This window comes from Galendromus occidentalis, unplaced genomic scaffold (genome assembly GCF_000255335.2).
Source record: "Galendromus occidentalis unplaced genomic scaffold, Mocc_1.1 scf7180000077231, whole genome shotgun sequence".
Classification (NCBI taxonomy): domain Eukaryota; kingdom Metazoa; phylum Arthropoda; class Arachnida; order Mesostigmata; family Phytoseiidae; genus Galendromus; species Galendromus occidentalis.
The window spans coordinates 262,774-284,917 of record NW_003805219.1 but is presented as its reverse complement, the minus strand read 5'-3'; the positions used below and the strand labels follow the sequence as shown (position 1 = coordinate 284,917).

The 22,144-nt window shown below is 51.5% G+C and overlaps 1 protein-coding gene across 1 annotated transcript; it reads left to right on the top strand.

Annotated features, from left to right (window-relative positions):
- The first annotated feature begins 16,290 nt into the window (after positions 1 to 16,290).
- Positions 16,291 to 21,934, top strand: Pi3K59F (phosphatidylinositol 3-kinase 59F). The gene is made up of 14 exons (XM_003741923.2): positions 16,291 to 16,507; positions 17,370 to 17,573; positions 17,663 to 17,805; positions 17,901 to 18,025; positions 18,177 to 18,287; positions 18,487 to 18,630; positions 18,737 to 18,909; positions 19,026 to 19,168; positions 19,270 to 19,480; positions 19,599 to 19,874; positions 19,970 to 20,150; positions 20,292 to 20,552; positions 20,656 to 20,863; positions 21,029 to 21,934. The coding sequence occupies exons 1-14, from the start codon at positions 16,422 to 16,424 to the stop codon at positions 21,502 to 21,504; spliced, it is 2,742 nt and encodes a 913-aa protein (XP_003741971.1). The 5' UTR covers positions 16,291 to 16,421; the 3' UTR covers positions 21,505 to 21,934.
- The last annotated feature ends 210 nt before the right edge of the window (positions 21,935 to 22,144 follow it).

The window sequence follows — 22,144 nt, the reverse complement described above, 5'->3', positions numbered from 1 at the left end:
CATTTGGTTTAGATGAAAACCCAAGCTATTCTCCAAACGACCACCGGAGAAAAAAGCCTCCGTCCCAACGAGCCCCGGTTCAGCGAAAGACTCTCCGCGACAACGCGAACTCCGAGAACCATCAAACGAGAAGCCACAGGACCCAAGATGCCATGTGGGAAAAGAGCCAGCTCTAATGAACCAATTGAACACCAGTATAAACGCTTTCTTAGCGTCCAATGTCACCCCTGATATGCCCCCCGATTTCGGACGACCTGATCTCGATAAAGAAACGAGGAAGGAAGTGTCACTTGGTGAGAAAGCGACGGCCGAGAAACCTCTCCACGCCCATCTGAACCAAGACGCTTCAGTTGACTGGCATCGAAGGCCGCCGAGGCGCTAGAGCTGAGCTCTCCGACCTCCGTGACGACTGATGATCAAATTCGAGGGATCATCAATGATCCTGTGACATTCTCTCATGAATAATCAAGGGATAAGCCTCACTCGGTTCGAACTGCATGCGCAGTAATCTTCGAGGTACCGCAGTCGAGCGTCGAGTCGACCGAGGCTCGAGGCATCACCGGCTCCATCTTAAGCGAGCGGATTACATGAGTGATGATAACAAATTAGGAGAATGTCCAACGCCTTCGAGGGTTTCGAAATTCGATTCCTTTCCGAGACAATCAAACTATTATGGTATTCTTGCAGATCGAAACGAGAACACACGGATCGAGGATGAGCTTCCGACGAAATCGCGTATCTATAGTTGGATATCGAGTAGTGACAATTTTGTTTGGAGGCGCAAAACTCTCTCTGAGCATGCAGACTGGGAGGAATCGACTCTGATGATTCGCTTCAGACAATAAATATGCTCCATGGACAGAACCTAAGGCTTGAGGCTAGAAGCTAGATCTTAACATAAGGCCAGAACTCAGACAGGTCCCGAGGATTTTGATCTTCGGTTTAGGTGTACCTAGCTGGAATGAAATGCGCTGGGGAGATCCTCGAAGCGTCCGGATTCGGAGCCCCTAAGCTCAATGTGCGCGTCGAATCTCAACCGAATTCTGGCACTCTCGGTAGATGGATGCAATTCCTGAGATCACGACCTTTCAACTTCGTTTGGTATTTAAGTTATTTCAAGTAATTTACACCCTGCCGCTCAACGATTCCGAAAGGAACGCCCATTTGGATGTTCGCCAGAGCTGTCCTGTGGCTCAAGCCCTCCCGTGGCAGGGCTAACGCATAGTCTTCTTTTCTCGAAATCAATAAAACAAACCCTTGGTCCCGGGAGAGAGCCACAGGTTCAACACTCACGGGAGATTAGCTACGAGCTACGAATGTTGATTGAAGGAACCCAGAGTGATTAAACATCACGTGGTAATTGATTCGAACGATCGCTCGTGATGATCGGGTTGGAGCCTGAAGTTCAGGCGATCCGTCCGATTGCGTTGCTCTGACGATTCAGAGAACCCGGACCTGGTCGGAGCTCTTCGAAATCAACCATTATAAAATCTGCCTGCGTCAAAATCGAAGTTGGGCCCGATGCTGCATCGGGACGGAGTTGGTGAGCGAGCGAGCTTCACGTCACCGTGATGCGATGTGCGGTCATTGAAAAAATGTCTAGGGGTCCGCTACGTCTTGAGCCTAGCGTCGATTGCCGTCAAACAGCCTCGCGAGAAACGAACCGATCAACCAGTGAGCGGGCCTGCCAACAACTTCGTCTGATACACCGAGGGGAAGCTCACGAGGCGTCATTCAAGCAAGCGTCATTCGGCAGCAAGCCGAAAATAGGAAGAGCACAGTCTGATGGATTTGGTTTTAATCGAAAATATCTCCCCAGCGAAGTCGTGCTCTTTTTGATTTTCGAGTCTCGCTCTCTAACAATAGGAGACCACCTATCGACGTGAGTCCGATGCTCGGAGCGACTCATCAGTGATTGTCAGGCGACGAAATCGATGAAAACCATCGGAGAGATTCTGGAAGTTCACCCCTGTCGGAGATATGTCCCCTGACCGCGCGTCGAACACGGGCTCCGTCACAGGCTCCGGCGGTGGTTGAGGCCTGCCTGCGGGCAGCTCCCGGGGGGAGCGCCGCTCCACGGCAACCAAACGTATTGAGGGTACCCGATGGATGGCGTTTTCTTGATTCTCATTCGTTATGAGCCCTGCCGACTGCAGGATTTTATTTTCGAATGAAAAACTATCAGTGATTCGTCGAATCTCGCTGCTCTAGCAGGAATACATTAGTGTCCGCGTTTCGACACAAGCTCAGAACAATTCCCGAGAGAGCTATCGCAGCTCTAGCGAATACATACAGCGGATCCCTTCGCCGAAGGATCTTCTGACACTACACTTCGCTGGTGCAAATGGAGAGATGGATATCTCTCAGTGGCGGGCTTCATAATCAAAAATGGTGGTCCTCGAGCCTTGGCCTTATTATCTAAAGATTGTATATCACGTGGCGGGGAAGGAATATCAGAATGTAGACGAGCCCAGGGAGCACCGATCACGAATCTGTTTTCCCGTCAACAACATTTTTCCTCCCGATCGAGCGGCCTTGTCGCGGCGAGATGTTTAGCGCTTGGCGTGCAACGCGCGCTGATCACTCGATGGGTCGCCAGTCGGTGATTCGCTTGCGGAAAACTTGAGGAGTCCCCGGAAGTTTTCGGCTGTTCCGGAGACGTCGGTCGGCCGCCTGTTTTCGGATCACGCACAATCCTTTCCGTGGGTTTCCCATCTCGATCTCTGTGTGAGGATTGATTCGACCGGAGTGTCTCAGAGCGGGCAGACGCAGTCAATCTCAACGATTTAGCAGGAATCAAGCCGTTGCCTGGAAACAACGGAATCTTTCATTCGAATCAAACGAGAGCGCTCACAACTGTCTGCCATGATCCCGGTGGTTCCTGTGAGAATTTCTGGGCAAACTATTGTGGATCGGGGCGTAGAAAGACGGTTCATTCACTGGTGCACACAAATTTCCTGAATTCGATCTCTGCCCCGTGCGTAACAGTGCTTCTACGATATTTCTCACGACCCGGTTTGCGCGAATCGCGCGTTCAAGGGAGTGTATCTCATGCGACCGACTCCGGTGAACGATTTGAGCAAATGACCAACACATGTGGCATCGACATATAGGACCGCATCAAGGAGATTCAAGAGACTGAGCCAGACATGGAAGGACCGAAAAATCCGCGGGATGTCGTAGGAATCGTTTCAAATGAATACAAAAAAGGATCGACGCCGCTCAGGTTAATCCGCTCTTCATGGGAGTGACCGGGCGGATCTCGTGATGCGGGGAATTCATAGGATTTTGCCCGATATGGTCTCAGAACTCAATGGAATGCGATCGGAATAGACTCAGGAATAGTGAACCTTGAGCTTTTTCCTTACAGAGTAGTTCCTCGTGAATCACTCCTTGGAACCATCCTCAGACCATCAGGCTCCTTCTGCGAAATGTGAATCATCGAGCAGGTGGTCCCTCGACGTCGCAAGCGAAGCAGCCAAACTCGATGTGGGGGATGAACCATCCCCAGACGTTTGAAGCGCGAGGGATCCACACAGCGGAATAGTCAACGTGATGAGCTTACTTCGACCAGACACAGATCCAGCGATTCTAGCCGCAAGAGTCTCGGCTATAAATCGAAGGCCTTATCTAACCCTAGCATGGGGTAGCTTATCTTGATCGAAATCTCGACGGCACGACCCTCACCGGCGGCAGTCGCTTACAAGCAGTGACTTCTGCTAAGTTTAACCAATAAATCCAAATTGCTGTGAACAACCTCGCCGTCCTATCTTCCCTCAGGCGCGGGATTCGGAATTAAAAACGCCGCGCACTTAGTTTCTGACCCAGGCCCGAGATCACGGTTTTACTTTCTAGCGTTCCCCCTCAAGCGTCGAGTAAACTTGAACATTACAGCGGGAAATGCTTGGAGTCAGGGTAGGAGTGTGGAGGCGATGAAAGCGGAGGTATATTCATTGGGTCTTGAGATCCATCCGAATTCGTGGACGCCTCGTTCGAACGACTGTCCGAGGGAGGCGAATGAGCAGGTAACTTAATTGCCCCTGTGTTCGTCGCTAATCAGACGGAGCCACTTCATTATCACTATCGGTTCCTGCTGCTGCCTATTAGGTTCGCTATCTCTCAATGAAGTCATCGCCCTATCAGCGACAGTCTAATCTCAAGGCAGCTGGACTAGTTCGTCGTCGACCTAATCTTGGCGATCTGATTCGAAACAGCCACCCAACTGTTCTCACCTTCGCTGCATGTGAGTTCAATGGTTCGCGACGTCGGAGCGATAAACGAATCGAGCGTTGCTGTGCCGGAATCAGATCTGGGCTTCGGGTCCTGAGCTCACTACTCCTTCAAGAGCGCTGTAGGCCGCTCTCACGAGGTAAACTGGGTCCGAGCTACCGAATTCAACCCGACCGGATTCGATACGAGCGCATGGTCAGGTCACATCTTCCGTTCGCTCCGAAACAGATACAGTAAATAGATAAACTACAATAAGCCTCACTGGCAGGCGGGGCTCCGTAGAGCTCTCCCACCGAAGTTACCTGTTGTGGGCCCGGGCCGGGGGCTACTGTCGGACACCCTTGAGCAGCCACCGCTAATACGGCTCGTGCATGCGGCGAGCGAGGACATCAGTTACGCCGATACCCCGGACTCACTTCAAGGATCTCGAGTTCTGCAGAGCCCACCGGGTGCGTTCTCTCGAGGATATGGAGCTATCGCTTGTGACCGAAAATTTTGTCGGTAACTGGGGAATCGGGATGTAAGACCCGATACTGTTCTTCCCTTGATTGACGGAGGCGACCAAGATACTCAACCCGAGGGTGTGGAGTTCCCTCGTTGAGGGGGCGTAGCAAGGTCGCATCTCGTGGATCCTAGAGCAGCTCTTCGTGTGTTCCGGCTCTCTGAGCGAAGAAACGCTCTTCTCATGGCAACGACAGAACCCACGGGCCCGCATAATCGAGATGCCGGGCCACCGTCTCGGAAGCAGGATTCAATTGACACCGAGTGTCGGAACCGAGATTCGCACATCGCTGTCAACGTCGTATTTCATCTCGCTGCGGAGGTGGACAATTTACGACCGACGAAGCTTCTTCCGTCGAAGTTCTCTCTTTCGGTGAGGTTTCTCCGAGAGCCGCACTCAAAAACTGTTCCTCGAAGCCGCTCGACACGACTCCATGAGACTTATTTGCGAGTGCCTAATACTCTCCGCTCTCGGACGAAACCGCTATGAGAAGCGGCGACGTCGGATGCCGTTTGGGTTTAGAGCCCGTGGCTGCCGTTCGAATCGAATTCTGACTCCGAGTCGGAAGAAAAACAAATGGCTTCGCATTCTCGTCAGTCTCGAACCTGCTCTTCGGGTCCCGAGTCCAGGACGGCGAGCACATATCACCAACGCTCAATTTACGTCAGCCTAATACTGTTCCTCAAGACCAACCAAAAACCTCCGAGGAGACGTTCGCGCGTGGGAGGTCTCATTAGGAAACGACATCTCAGCCGAATGAAGCTCAGTGCGATCCCTGTGGGTTTCCCGTTGCTGCCATTCTTTCGTGTGTAGAAAAAACGACGACGACAACGTCGACCGCCATCACCGCCCAGCTGCAGGCAGCAGCTAATTTACACCCTACCTGGGAGGATCGAGTTTCACGCGATGGGTGTTCATTATCGGAGCTAAATAAGGGGAATTTTCGGAAGAGAGACATTCGCTTGTAGTTTTTAGGGTGTGCCGAACGAAGAACAACTTCATCAGATTTCTGCGTACACAAGAAACTTCTCGCACGATCTGAATCAGATCATCCAGACTGGGCAGTCGGATCAGATCCAGCATTCCTATTTGTGAATCACAAATTGTGATGATCGGTCCGACATTCATGTCGTTTGCTAATTTCCAGGGGGCGGAAGGCTGACGCGCCGACATACTCGCGCACCCACGATGGTTGATGTAGAAGACTCCGTGCGAGGCTGCAGCCATTTCTGTCGATTCTGGATTTGAACAAGTCCGTTAAGTGAGCCGAGGCTCAGTACCCCCTACACCCGTCTCTGTGGGTCTTTCATTGGTATATTGCGTGCGGTTGTTTCCTCGGGGGCTCCTCCGGACGAACTGACTGACCGACTGTCTAACTTGTTGACGGACAGACGGACTAACCGACCGACCCATCGACCGACTGTAAACCAAGATCCAACGCAATTAACGTTGGACGAGACGTCGGCCGTCAGTCCGTGGACGCACCGAGAACTTCATTCACAACAACCGCGCACTGAAGAGGCTTCTGGCGCTCATCAGCGACTGAGCTCAATGAATGACTCCGGGCTGCTGTGATTATGAAGACGAGTCAATTACCAACGAACGAACGAACGAGCGACCGATGGACCAACGAGGGAGCCAGCAATAAGCACACGAAAAGAGCCCAGCCGGCTGACTGTGCGGACATCATCAACAAATCTGAACAATGGCCGTGATCGATGGCGCTCCAGTATTTAGACTTTTAAAAGTCCTGTCCGATTCTCTAGCTCCAAACTCACATAACTGAGAGAAATACGCTCTGTTGTTTTTCAGGCGCTCGTCGGGTAAGTGAAAAATTCCTCGCAGTGGATCAGGAGGAGAGCCTTTACGCGGGGATCGGTTTCGCTTACGGAGCAGCGATAGCAGTTAACGTTCCCCCTCGTCGCTTCTCGAATTCTGTTTATTAGCACCGAAATCTGAATTAGATGTGCTTCCTGTCCAGATGGGTTGAGGGTTGTAACCCTGTGGGAATTATTTCTACGTTGCGGTCAGCCACGCTGTTCCGTTTCGATTCTCCGTTCCCATCGATGTTTTATGCCGGTCGAGAATTGCCATCACAACAAGTTGCATCACATTCCAAGCATCTTCTCGTGGGCGAAAATCGAGAACCGTGGAACGCTTCCCGGTATCCAGTCGAACGCTCAGTCGCCTGGAGCCACCCAGTCTGGAGTTCCAGCCCCGTATTCGCTCTTCATTAGGATCCTGACACATTGATTTCGACGTCTCGTCCGATTCATCGCGCTCGTGTTTCACCTTCCAGATCGTTATAGGGACAAGTCTCCTTCCTTAGCTTTTCGAATTCCGTCGCGCCCCGTCGTCTGAGGAGTTCTGCGACGAGTATCCGAGGCTCGATAGACAATCATCATAAATTGGGTCTCTGGTTCGGGGGTATTCCTCACACGGATCCCCGACGATTGCGAATGGAAGAGTGGGTCGAGGAAAAAATGGTCCTAGTGTACCATCGCTTGTGACAATAAGCTCCCGGTGCAGAACGGCTCCGATCGGGTCAGGTTGATCGTCGAGCAGGCTCACTCAAGCTCGTCTCGTTAAAAGCCAGCTCCCTATATTCACTCCTAAATAGTCACCCACTAGGCTCACGATCGCAGGGTGGTCGGCTGCCGCGTCGCCTGCGCCGGTTTTCCCGCGAAAGTCCAAATGGGAAGCATTCTCTGCAAGAATGAGCCACCGTTCATATCGAGAGCTCCACGTGATCCACAACCCCCACCAGACTCGACAACCAATGCAAAGGGTAATTTAAAACAGACGCCTGCAGAAGAGAAAAAAGACTTCGCAGAAGCACCGGAACAAGCGCCGAATTCGTCGGAGGCGATGCACTCGGGTCACTACGCGTTTTTGTGTACTCAGATTGTAACCAACTTCCATTGATCGTCTCGAGGAGTAGGCCGGCCGGACGACGACGTCGACCAAGCCATATTGTAGCAAGAACCGAGTTGACTTTCGAAATCGATCATCGCCCAGTTCGTCACGGGGCAATCTGCGTAGAACGATCCGCTCGATCGGTTGATTGATCATTAAAAAGAACAGTTATTCTTTCTATTCGAGCTAGAGCATAGGTCGACGATTCGGTCCTAAGGGATCATTCTTCCAGCAAGTGGTTCGAGAGAAAGAGGGAGTGCGAGTTGTATGGCGTGTGAATTTCCTCCCGCCTCGGATTGGAAATATATGAGCTCCATGATTCTCCTGATCGTCGCAATCCGTTAGTCGGAACGAGTTTCGAAATTCGACAAACTGTCCAGCTCATCGGCGCCGCTCATGGCCAGTCTTATCCAATCCTCTATGAAAACTGCTCTCCGCTGGATAATCATCCCTTTCGACGACTCTCGATCGTGGTTTTTAGACTTTCCGATACGAATTTGCTTGAGCTCCAGCTCAGTCAGAAGTCAGGCCGGTTAGCGGCGACGTTCAAAGTTACGAGACTCCGTCGGAGCGGAGCACCAAGCTCACGGCAATCGACAACGCTAAGAGAACGGCGATCGTACGTTATGTTATTCGCCGAGTGTTTGCGTGTTTGAGCCCGCAACGAAGTGTAGTAATGGCGGCTGTTTTGTCGCTCAATCGCTCTCGGCCGCCTCTCTTTGGCTTCCTCTCGCTCTCGGACCCGGTATACGTCTGCCGTAAGTCATAAAAATCTTTTGAAGCGACCGCGACGTCGTACCCTTTCAGACGCACCTGATGACACGTTAATGTGCAAACAGAAAGAACATAGTCCCTGGACGGATAGTTGTCGGGGCAGTACCAGACTCAAGACAGTTCGGCGGACGTTACGTGTCAAGGCCTAGCTCGAATCGTATTCAGGAGCGCAAAACAGAGGATTGTACGGCGAGTGGCTTCCCGTGAGAAGAGCTGGCGTCTGACTCCGACAAGCGGCTTTGAGGCAGCAACGTCAATGATGATTGTGCCAGGGACTCAGGGACTTTGGGCCGCAAGCCTGTAGTCTACGGATTGGAAGGAGACGGGTCCGCTACGAATCCTCTGAATAGGAGTGCTTTGATGATGGGGGAAGGCCACATGGAACTGGAGCTCCGTACACACGGGATTGATTGTTATGGTTATAATTGATCCTTGTTTATCGAAGGTGTTCGAATCCCTCTCGCCTAACAACTTCATACGTATAGTGCAGGCTCGGGATGAAGAAAAATACTCCCACCAATAGTCCCATTAGCGGCAGAGTGCTGTAGGTTCTCGATTTCCCCGTCAGTCTATAGACGGAATTCCTCTCTTTCATCATTGAAGTAAGAGTCACAGAATCGCAGAAGTCTCCAGTAAGTGACGAAGACGATCGTGGCAAAAATCAGCTCGTGTCCCCCGGAGACGATTCTCCCGAGCAGAGACCAACTCTCCAGAACGTCGATTTCCTTCAGCTAGAAGATGGAATTCGTGCTCTGCTAGCTAATTCTCGGAATTCGTCTTGCTCAGCTCCCTTAAAAGACTCTGAATCTACTTCTGGGGATCGGAATATGGCGGGGTCCTAGCCTGAACTAAGGAAAGTGAAATTGGGGTTATTCCCTGGACGGAGGTAATAGGTACTCAAATAACCTTGATCGGAAAGAGGAGCTCTGTTTCGTCTTGGCTCGCGATCGATGGGGTCCTCGGATAGGCCAGCAGGAATGCGAGGCACACGAGGAGACCGCAGAGACCGACACAGAGGAGCGCGACAGCTTCCGAGAACGGTGATTTCATTTTGGAATTTGCACAAGCGGTCTTAGTAGCTTCGTTAACGTCGGGGAATCCTCGAATTTTCTGCCAGCCCGCGACGTGCTTCATCTGGAGTAGGTAAGTAGGCAGTAGGCAAGTCGGTTTCAATCCACAGTAAGAGCAGGCCTAACCTGATGAAAAAAGTCTGATCTCTACCGTTGGCTCACGGAAGCGGCAGGAAGTGCACCGCGTTCTTAGAATCCCGCTTGAATCTTGCATCTTCGGCAGGTCGAATTTTGCTCGGCTGATTCCCTCGGGACCGGCTGACATGATGGTGACTTCCGATGCATGTACGTGATAACAACCCCATATGAGCCAGATAAGGAGCGAGCCGGCAAGCGGGTGAAGGAATATCGCAGCATCTCACTTGCCTCAGGGCGCTCTGGATAATTTCGGAAGCCTTCGAGAAACCGAGTTGAGTAAGTGTCTCTGAGAGGAAACGGAAGCGACGGGGTCATCGAAGTGTGCGAACATTCAAATAAATGCAAAGCAGCTCCTCCCCTCGCCCTATCGATTTCTTTGCGCCGTCGCAGTGCAATCACCCCGGCACTAGAATCTACGACGAGCTGAAGCGTATCCACTTTCTCGAGCGGCCAGTGGAAACCACGCAAGATCGACGTTGTGTGATTTCTGGAGATTTTCTCGCTTCCCTTGAACAATGCCGACTCGATTGCCTGCTCGGATCCGCGATGAAGAGCCTGGCTGTCGATCAAAAGTGCGGAATCGGGACGGAAGAAACGAATAGGGGGAGTTTCAGGCACTGCTCCACCACAATTCAGCTTTCCTTATCCGAGAACAACTCCCGAGAGCCCATCCTCCGTGGGCGCGGTACAGCGAAAAACGATCATCTCGATTAAACTCGCAATTCGGGGATTGCAGGCTCATGGACGATCCCCGGAAGCTCAAAACGACGACCGCCTCGGAGAGCGCGGGTGCGCTGTAGATTCGCAGATGGCGCTTTTCTACCGTGGAGTCATCGGTATTCGAGGTTTCACGCGTGAATCGCCTGGTTGCCGACCCGTATTCCCCGATTGCGCTCGAGTGCCGACGAAGAGCTTGGGAGGGTAGCATACGCTGATTACCGCCTGTAGCTGATAGAAGCCGTGATTCTATTTCTAACTCCCAAATCGGAGATAAGGTACACGATATCGCACATGCTCGCCCAGGATTTTCTTTGAGAGCCAGGGCCATTGGCCCGGTGGGGGCCCTTGCCCACGCGCTTGAGTGATCCGACGAGTCGGAGGGTCGGAAGACTTACTTTCTTTTTTATTTAGATTTGCTACGGCTTTACGCGGAGATGGCCGATCTCTCGAGCTCGAGGGACTACGACCGAAAACACGGTATTCAAAGGCGAGGTTTCCGAGACGGAGGCGTCCTATCCGGGGATCGCCCAGTGATAGGGGAAGAATGCACGATGAAAGTTGCAAGGCTCCCTTGAAGGGACCCTAACACCACTGAATGCGAACGCGTCTCATCGAGGCTGTATGACTACGCTACCGATGTACATACATAGTTGGGCTCGTCTCCGCACTTGGGGAAGAGACTAGTGATCAGTGATCAGGCATTCTCTCAGGCCTGCGACACGCTTGATCGCTCCGCTCAAGTCTCTCCATTTCCCGCTCCAGAAAGACGATTAAGGGGAGACGGCGGTGGCCCCGGCGGGAACAGAGCGCTGCTTTCTGGGACTGCGTTTGATCTCACCGTAGACGGGAAAAGCCAGACCGAGGAACGATTTCGATGTATTCAGAAGATGACGGCGTGACACGCATACGGATGGACCCGAGAGTAAAGCGACGAGCTCCTCGAGGGGATGGATTCACGAAGCTGAAACACGCAAAGGTGCGAGAGCTTATTACCCTCTTTCGATTTGCAGCAAGAAGGTCGCGAACCTTTAACGGAAAGACATCCTCAAAGCGCTGCTCCAGGGGCGCCATCACTCGGAAGTATTCGAGTAGGTGAATTATCGGGATTCTACGATCGTATTCCCTCCAATAAGACAGGCTGCCCCAATCGTTCGGAGCCCCCAGGTGGGCGCCTGTCCAATCGAAGTGCCCGTTGATACATAGGAGCATGCCCGTATGGACTGGATGACCGAGCAGCTGGGACTCTGAGGAAAGGAATCGAAGTGTCAGGGGGTCATGAGGGATGGGAAACTCGTCCATGTATTTCTCGTTCGACACCTCGCTGAGGTTGCATCCGTTGACTTCCCGTTGCATAACGGTGTGTAGTCCATGTTTGGATCGTCAAATAGAGCATGCTCGGTAATCGGAGCTCGCTGTAGGTTATTCTCGGTTTAGATTATGCTGTAAAGGGAATATTACTCATGCCTGTAGCTCATTCTCGTTCGGCACGGTTCCCTGCCCTGCAGAGAGCACCGACTCAACTTCAGTATGCGAAAAGCAGTGGTCAGCTCTCTGCTCTTGAGAGGCTGCCTCACCGCATCGCCCAAACTTCGCCAACAATTCCTGTAGTGATACTTTGAATGAAATGAAGCTGTGGATGATGAGCGATCTATGTATGGGCTATGACTTCGTTGCCGGAAGTGTCAATGTGCAATACTGGTTCTGGATCTCGACTCTCAGCGGTGTGTTGACCCCCTGGAAAGTGACCTGACGTGATTGGTCCGCCTGCCTAGCGAGACTCCTGGAATAAATTTCTATGGTAGGACGACTCATGTTATCATCATACATAGGCATGGAGGATAACATCCGCAGACTGTTGGCTCTCGGACGCCAGACTGGAGATATCTGCCACAGATGCCCCACGGGAGCCAGAGATTGCAGTGGAACGTTCCGGCTGCAAGGCCGCGACATGCCGCGATCCCGAGCCTTCAAGAGACCACCGTTCTCTACCCGATCCTGCATCGCCCCCGGAGAGAAGGTTGAGATCCTCTCTGACCGAGACGACCCTTCGTTGGTGGTGGATCCGTTCATTGGTGGTAAATTGTTGAACATTGACTTCGACGTGTCGCCGGATTCCTCGCGCTCGTGTTCCACCTTCCGGATCGTTATAAGGACAGTTTCGCTTGCTTGGCTCCTCGAACTCCGGGGCGCTCCCTGTCGCTTGACCCGGCAAACGGATCAAGAAAAATCTCGGCTCACAGGTCCGATCGTCAGCGAAAATGAGCTCCCGCGGACGAACCAGCTCGATCGGGGCAGTTCGATCGTCGAGCAGGCTCTTCATCAGCTAGTCTCGTTGGAATCGTGTTCCCTATGTCAACTCCTAAATAGTCACCCATTGGGCTCAAGATCGCAGGGTGGTCGGCTGCGGCGTCGCCCGCGCTGGTTTTCCCGCGAAAGTCCGAATGGCAAGGGCCGTTCTCTGCAAGACTGAGAGCCACTGTCCATATTGAGAGCTCCACGTGATCCACAAGCTACAACCCCCATCAAACTCGGCAAGCAATGCAAGGGGTAGTCTGAAGCAGACGCCTGCAGAACAGAAGAGAAGTTCACAGAAGCACCGGAACAGTCGAATGCGTCGTCGGCGATGTTCGCGTTCTCAAGTAGGTAATCAGATCGAAACCAACTTCCATTGAGGGTCTCGAGGAGTAGCGCCATTGTAACCAGAACCGAGTCGACTTTCAGAATCGATCATCGCTCAGTTCGTCACCGGGCAATGCACGTAGAACGATCCTTTCCATCGGTTGATTGATCATTAAAGAGAAAAGTTTTTCGTTCGGTTCGTCTTAGAGCATTGGTCGTCGGTTCGGTCCTAAGTCAGTCCTGAGGGATCATTCTTCGAGCGAGCGGCCCCAGAGAGAGACGGGATGCGAGCCGTATGGCGTGTGAATTCCCTCCCGCTTCTGATTGCAAATATATGAGCTTATGATTTTCCTGATCGTCGAAATCCGTCAGTCGGAACGAGTCCCGTAATTCGACATATTGTTCAGCTCATCGCCTCTGCTAATCGCCAATTTATCGAATCCTCGGTGGGGATTATTGCTCTGCGCTGGTTTATCACCCCTTCCAACGATTTCGGAACTTTTCAGACTTCTCGTTTAGAGTTCACTTTTGCTCCATCTCGCAGACGTCGCACCGCTAACCGGTGACGTTCAAAGAGAAAAAACGCGAAACATCGTCGGAGTGAGCCACGGAGCTCACGGTAGTTGAGCGAACGTAAGGCCAAGCATACGTTGTGTCATTCGGCGAGTGTTTGCGTGTTTGAGCCCGCAACGAAGTGCAGTAATGGCGGCTGTTGCTCAATCGCTCCGTTTGGCTGTCACTCGCCCTCGGACCCTGCCTGCGTCTGTCGTAAGCCATAAAGATCTTTTGAAGCAACCGCGACGTTGTACCTACCCTTTCAGGCGCACCTGACGACACGTCGGTGTACACACATAAAGAGCATAGTCCCTGTAGTACCAGATTCGAGAGTGGTAGGCGGACGTTACGTGGCGGTGCCTAGCTCCGGTCGTATCCCAACGCGCAAAACAGACGATTATGTGGTGAGCGGGGCTGTCTATGAGAAGAGCTCGCGCCCGACTCCGGCGAGCGGGACCAAGGCAGCCACGGCAGTGATCTTCGAACGCATGATTCACGGAGCCTGTGCACCGCTGCTTAACCACATGAATACTTAGTTTCTCCTAAGATTTCACGATTGATGACTCCACGACCGCCGAAACATCTCGGCGCGGATCGTGCTACGAGTGTACGAGTCTGTTGGAACGCCAAGTAATTCGTGATGGACAATGATACGTATATACTCATCACATCAGAGCCAGTATCCGCGAGCATTATTCGGCTGTCAAGGGTGGTCATTCGTCCGTAAAGAGCGATTTATTCCTAACTTAAGCGGATCTAGCGGCACACGGCACTGCAAAGGTTCGTCTGATTTCTTGATAAAATCGTAGTCATTCCTGATCGTGAACAATATTATTGTTGGCAGAAGCATAATCTTCAGGTATGAAAGGAGTGATCAGCTGATGTAGTCATCCGGTAGAGAACAGAGCTCGTCTTTCCTCTGGCTCCATCTGAACTGAATCCTCAATCACAACAATTATTATCTGAGCGAGAGGGGTCTCTGGTGCATAAGACCGCTTCGCAGAGAGAATCGCGATCAGAATCCGTTCGGAGCAATGCTGCTGGAGCCCTTGCAAATGAATCATCAGATCATCGAGAATTGAGGTTGGAAAGGTATCGTCTTCATGCCCCAATCGCTCGGCCCAGCGGGAACGATGGTGAAAGAGCTGCGCATTAGCGTGCAATATGAAGCGGGATTTCCGATCTCGAAATCTGAATCGAAATGGACATTTCCAAAATCCACGACTCCGGATCCTGTGAAAATCGTGTCCTCCGCGGGCACACCCGCCGATATAAACGAGGGAGACCCACGGCGATTCTACCAGGACGTCATGTGGCCGAGAATACCGGAGTTCTGCTCCTCCTAGATTCATGGGCTCTCAATGGGCACGAGGAGTTGTCGGAATCGTGTATACCAGACGGAAGGTTACTGCTTCAGGGGATGATCCCTGTAGGAACAACAAGCCTCATCGAGCCTCAGGATGTTTTCTTTTCAAGCCGTACAAACTGTACGTGCGCTTCATCAGAGATGCCGTAGTTGAAGAGACTACAGTAAACATTCGGCAACGCGACAAAGAGCTGTCCCTGCAATCCTCCCGTTCCTTCCTGTCTGAGGACATGATAGGACATGCTTCCTACAATTAACGATGTTTACTCTGACAAGGGACCCGGAGTCTGGATTTCCCTACAAGAGGTCTCTTTCGACGGAATCTTGGCCGATGAGGGTTCCGGTCCCTTCAATTGGACAGCCTGAAACGATATGGTCGCCATACAGCGGTACGAACGGCATGTGGGTCGTCGAACACGGACCATTGGTCCTACCTGGAACTGTTCCTCCCTTTCGTCGATTCGAGCCGCTTCCAATGACCTAGGGGATACTAGGTTGAATTCTTCCCTTGTATTGTTCCAAGCTTCCGCTTGAGCATGTCCCTTGAGACATGACAATAGCGAGCAAGAAAGGCTCACCAGACGCGACTTTCCGGAAGGAATCTGGCACACACAGATAAGCTTGTTCTTGCAGCAGGGAAGGGACATGGGGTCAGGAAGCCGGTTGGACGATCCGCGTCGCACGATGATCGCAGCTTGCGGCATGCTTCACCCCAACGTATCAGCCCTCTTCTATAATATATTTCCTATCAACGATCAGTCGAATGCGCTGACAACGTTGGTGATCAGTGGGCTCGTAAGGAGATCGCGCATTACGCGATTTCCTTATTTCTAGATTGTTCAAGTGTGGCCCCGGTTTTGGGAATAGTAGAGCTGAATCAGGATCTGCTACGAGGCAATAGCTCGCCGAACACGGTTGTCCTGAGGAGCCAATTTTCCCCCAAACTTCGACCACATTCCGAGCTTTGCCACGACTCCGACGGAATCACGTAGTTCCCGCCATTTCAGGAACTCAACCGCAACTCTGCCTAGATCACGATGATTTTCCCCGCGGCTTGGCGGGGTTACTCGCCCGATTTCACGGAGTATGGGAGTGACTGGTACCATGTGTATGACCGACCGACGTCCATACGAAAGATCCTCGAGATGCGACTCATGCATTAAGGGGCCGATGAGAATAATGACTTGAAGGATTCGACGACCTCGTAACGGCCGAGTCGCGATTCGCGCCATCCTAACGCGGCGAGGACTTCCAATTTGGCGGCCGTCCGTCGCGCCATTTTCAAGTCGTCCCCTCTCCCTTCGCTTTCCGTCGTCTGCTGGTCCACCATCTTCTTTTGGCCACCTGACCGTGACCTATTGTTGGTGGTGGTGGTGTGTGCAGTGTATGATAGAAGTGTTATTGTTGTTTTCCGAACCTCCAACGTCTCCCCTATTAGAAAGGTGGCGGTGCTGTGATCTGTCTTCTGGTACGGATAGATTCCTACCATCGACTCATTGACTGCGATTCAATTGCAACCCCTTGGGGTGATATGAACCTGCTCGACGGAGAGCAAACTAGTCAGCTGTTGAGACATGTATACTCTTCGGATCTCGACGCCTGTTTCAAAATTAAAGTGTGAGTATCCCTTGAGAGCCGTTCAGTGTTCCCCTTGAGTCCATCCGATGAGGGGCGACTCGCAACCGCGAAAATTCGTGGCCTACGATTCCCTTGACGGCGACGAAAGCTCTAGTTTCGATCTGGTGCCGTCATTGCCAACACGAGAATGCTGACTGAGAAAGATTTGTCATATTCCTTTCATACTCGTCTCAAATGCGTGCCTTGCCACCTCCGCGAGGCCTTCGAGCCGTAAGCTTCTAAAATGAGAGGATTCGAACCTCTGAATTTCTATGCAAGTTCTCGAACGACTCGATCTTGTGAAGGAGACTCTAGGCCCAAAGACATTGATTGTGAGATGTTCCGGCACGATCACCGAAAACCGTTCATGGCGTCTTATCAGTACCACTCGCCAAGGAATCATGGAGTCTGCCGAGGTGTGACCGTCAAAACGTGGAATCATATGTGCAACAGCTTTCCCTCCGAAGCATAAGGGCTCCCTGATTATGCCTTTGTATTGGGAAAGATGATACATTCGGTAGACAGCTGTCACAAGTCAGGTGATTGGAATCAGGGTGGCGGTATGGCCCGGATTCTAGCTTGCCGAAAAATCTTTATGAAGTTTATAACGCAACGTTCGTCGATGAAATTGTTGATAAAACTGTCGATATTGCGTGCGAGTCCTGTTTCCGACCGAGCGTGAGTACGTGTCGCATTCGCGGCATCTCCATGAATACCGATAGGCAACGGGCTGCTATTTCGAGTCAATACGTCACTCTGTGTACGGGGAAGCTATTGGATGAGACTGTCGCAACGGCCGAATTGAAATCGAGCAGAGCCGATCCCTGCACGAGCCCTTGCTTTGACCACCTTTTCTTTCCAGTGGTACGTTGGAAGGAGAAAGACCTCAACCTCAATATCAGGACATAATTACGGACCCAATCTTGCGGAGGAATCAGCTCTCCACCCCTGCGGACAACAAAGGTCTGCTGTCAGACCTTGTTGTCACGGTGGAAATTTTTTCTGATGGGAGAAGTCTCGCTCTGCCGACCCAAACATCGTACAAACCTTTCACCACAAGATACAAGTGAGCATCAAGCCATCGATTGAGTCCGAGGTTCGCATCACTGTCGGGATCTCTGTCTCGACCAGATTAGCTGATGACCCTCTTTTCAGCTGGAACGAGTGGCTGACGCTGCCCCTCAAGTTCTCCGACCTGCCCCGAGATGGGATCTTGGCCTTCACCGTCTGGGATCTCCACGGACACAAGAAGGCCGTTCCCGTTGGGGGAACGACGGTGTCAATCTTCAAGAAATCGGGTACGGAAGTAAACGCACAGCGAGGGCGTTTCCGACGGATTATTCTCGAGACTCGCGAGCCCAGTCTTCACGGATGCATTGATTATACTTTTCAGGAGCCATGCGACAGGGCATGCATGACTTGAAGCTGTGGGAAAACTCGAAGGCGGATGGATCGAACTTCAGCTCCACGCCGGGGAAAATCTCGGGCGCTCACGATGAAATGGCCAGACTGACCAAGGTGAGACGATCGTACATGTTATCCGAAGGTGACCGACGCGAAGCGTGAAAATTTTTTTCTGGAACGCAAGAAATGATTTCCAACATTATGTTGCACGCGAATCTCCGTCGTCATTGATCCGGAACGAATTTAAAATGACCTTTTCCTGCAGTTGACGAAGAAGCACCACATCGGGGAGATGCCTAGAGTTGACTGGATGGACCGATTGACCTTCAAAGAAATTACATTTCGCAACAACGATGAGAAGAAGAAATCAAATCAGGTGAGCTTCCTTCGTTTTTTTGCAGTCCCTCGAGCACAAATGCATATGTGTTAGTGGGGATCGACTTCGATTGTATAATGCGAGCTCCGAGCGGTGGCAGTGATAGACTTAGGGCTCGGAGCTTTCGGCGATTATCGATAGATCGTTCCTGATCTGATTATTCATTAGATAGACGTATCCATAATGTTTATATTTTCAGATGTTCCTCATGATCGAGTTCCCGAGAGTCGTTTACCGTGATATCGAACATATGGTCGTCTATTTCGAGAAAGACCTGGACGTGGCATGCCAGACGAACAGCGACTCCAGTTTAGCCCCTATGTTTGATCCGGATGTATGGCTGGTACGATCATGGGATCGTCCTCTTTTCTTTAAACGAGTATATCCTCCTCCCAAACCTCTCAGCTCGGATCGGGAGGGACTAATCGAGGAGGTTTGATCAATTCTAGGAGAATCTTGTCGAAGACAAGCATCACAAACTCTCTCGAAATATCCGGACGGAACGTATCGCCAAGGACCTGAAACCGAACGCGCATACTAGAGATCAACTGAATAATATTGTTAGCAAATGTTCTACGACACCATTGACCGCGGAGGAGCAAGATCTCGTCTGGAAGTACCGGTGAGATATCTCGGGGTCAATCGAACTGACGACGCAACGGATCGCCTTGTACAGAAAAAGGTATCAATTCACATTTCGACAGTCTCTCACAACGAGTTTATTTCTTCCATTCTCAGCTTTTATCTGAAGGATCAGAAGAAAGCTATGGCCCGATTCGTTCATTGCGTCAAATGGGACGCCGAAGTGGAAACGCTGCAAGCCTTGGACCTTATGCGGCAATGGGAGCCGATGGACGTCGAAGACGCTCTGGAACTCTTAGGTTGGGATTCCGAAGACATGGTTGCTCGATGCAACGAGTGTTCTTCTAGGTGCGGAGATCGTCCAATCGAGCGAGCTCACCTACCCCATCTCGATTTCTAGGACCTCAATTCAAACATAAAGCCGTGCGGCGGTACGCGGTCACAAGACTTGAACAAGCCTCAGACGAAGATCTCCTGCTTTACCTTCTGCAATTGGTGCAAGCTTTGAAGTACGAGCCTCCCCTGGATTCGGCTTCCATGACTTCAACTTCTACGTTCACAGCGTCGTCGGTCACTTCCTCGACCACGCCATCGGAACAAGATCAGCCTCAGTGAGTGTCCGGCACACGAGGCTCAGACTCATTGGTCAATGATCGTATCAAGAGGAAATACCTTCTAGTCCAAGTTTTAAGAAGTCGAGATGAAAGAAAGAAAATCCCGCGATTCCAGGATTGCGAGTCCTGGGGAGCTGACCGAGAGCCAACAGAGCATTGAGTCTTCGATCGGAAGCGCGACAGAAGAAGAAAAGGAAAAATTGTCCGTCCACGAGAGCACCTCGCTCCTTACTGCGCCACTAGAGGATAATCGAGACCTTGCGAGTTTCTTGATAAAGAGAGCTAGTCGGAGTGACGTGCTCGCAAACTATCTCTATTGGTATTTGAAGGTGGAGAGCGACGGGAGTTCCGGAGGAGCGAATACTCAGAATGCCAATCGAAAAGGAAATACGTGAGTGTACTTTCATTATGTCCGGGATATGCCCGGATTTCCTTCCGCTGCTGGCCCTATCACTTCGGAGCTGATGACGGCCCTTGTAATTGTAGGAACCTGAGTCATGCGAACATGTACGCCGAGGTCAGCCGGAGACTCTTAAAGTGCCTTAAGGACGGCAACCGCGAGCAGGATCTGCGTCGTCGGATGCTCGCAAAACAAGATACCTTCGTGAAGCACCTCGTCGATCTCATGAAGACCGTTGCCGCCGAGAACGGCAATCGTCAGAAGAAGGTTCGTGCAGCCCCTGTCCGCGCGGTAGCGGTCTCCTCGAGGGAACGACATTCCCAGTGCCTCACGGGACTCGAATTTCATAAGACAGGAATTCCCTTCTCGATCCAGCTGTGGTCCTATTAGATCCCGTCCATTTTCCAGATTGAGAAACTTCAGCTCCTGCTGTCAGATGCCGAGAACATGAAAGCAATGCTTCCTGAGAGTCTAGCACTGCCGCTGAACCCCAAAGTTCGAGTAAAATCAATCGTGGCGAAGAAAGCCGAGTTGTTCAAGAGCGCATTGATGCCGTGTAAACTGACGTTCCTCACAGAGGCTGGAGACGAATACTACGCAATCTTCAAACACGGAGATGATCTACGACAAGATCAATTGATTTTACAAATAATAACGTTGATGGATCGGGTGAGTGACTCATTACGCTGCATTCCCGCTTTCGAATTTGCCGCAGAATCATTTTTTCGGTTCCTCTGATCTTCATGAAAAGCGTCCCTCTCTCCCTCCACAGTTACTCCGCCGGGAGAACCTCGATCTTCAATTGACCCCATATTGTGTGCTGGCGACCTCCCCACGGCACGGATTCGTCGAGTTCATCGAATCGAAAACAGTTGCGGAAGTTCTGAGAGAGTACGGCACAATTGAAAGCTATCTCAAAACCTGTTCCGCGGGAAAAGATATATCGCCGGAAGTCATGGACAACTACGTCAAGTCTTGCGGTACGTAGACTTTTCGAGCGCCTTCCGACTAGAGTTACTCGAGCATAGGTATCATGTATCGCAAGAACATATGTCATTCGTCGAGGACATTTCTTGGTAGATTTCACACCACAGTCATCGAGAGGCTGGCCGATCGCGTGATTTAAAGAAAATCGGTTCTTTCAGCGGGCTATGGCGTCATCACGTATCTCCTCGGAGTCGGAGACCGGCACTTGGACAACTTGCTGTTGACGAAACAGGGACAACTATTCCACATAGATTTCGGTTACATCCTTGGTCGGGACCCGAAACCGTTCCCTCCGCCCATGAAACTGAGTCGGGAAATGGTGGAGGCGATGGGTGGTATGAGCTCGGAACTTTACAACGAGTTCAAGAAGCACTGCTACACGACGTTGCTACACTTGAGAAGACACGCCAACCTCATTCTCAATCTTTTCTCGCTCATGGTCGATGCGAGCGTTCCCGACATCGCGCTGGAGCCCGATAAGACAGTGAAGAAAGTTCAGGACAAATTCATGCTCGAACTGACCGACGAGGAGGCCGTTTCCGAAATGCAGCGGCTCATCGATTCTTCGGCGTCAGCTGTCATGCCCTCTGTAGTGGAATCGATACACAAATGGGCGCAGTACTGGCGGAAATGAGTCAGCTCAAGCGAAGCTTCATTGTGAAAGGAAAAGGAATCAAGCGACTTACCGCTCGGGATGCGGCACAATCTCTCCTCGGAGGTCTCGGAATTCCATCTCGCTCTGCAGGCAATCTTCAGGGGTGAACTAGCCGAAAAACCTGGCGGCGAAAGTATGGGCCGTGCTCGAGCAAACGTAGACGTTCATCTGAGAGGATGATGAGTCTGTTTCGACGGAGAGCCAGCTGAGCCTCATAGATAATTCTCGGGTGAACCGCGCGGCGATTCGATGCGCATACCGATCGCCTCATCATCAACAATCTTCGATCGGTCTAATAAATGACCTGAAAATCGGGTTTCGTCCCGAGTATACAGCGTTTGAACTTTCGGCGACTCGGGTTAGGCGTAGTGATATAGACATTCGCTGAGACCGAAGGCTACCTAGTGACCTAGGCGGAAGACCGATAACCGGAAATTAGAGTGGGTTGTAGGTATTGCAAAGCTCAGATTTGTAGTAGGAATGAGACCATGTCAGGAACGAGCGAACAGATGATTGGAAGGAAGCAAGCGATTGTTGAGTACGATCACACTCTTCCTATGTAGCGTGCGTTTTCTTCTTTGGGCGTGGTGTGAATATGGTTCGGGTCCATTACCCTTGT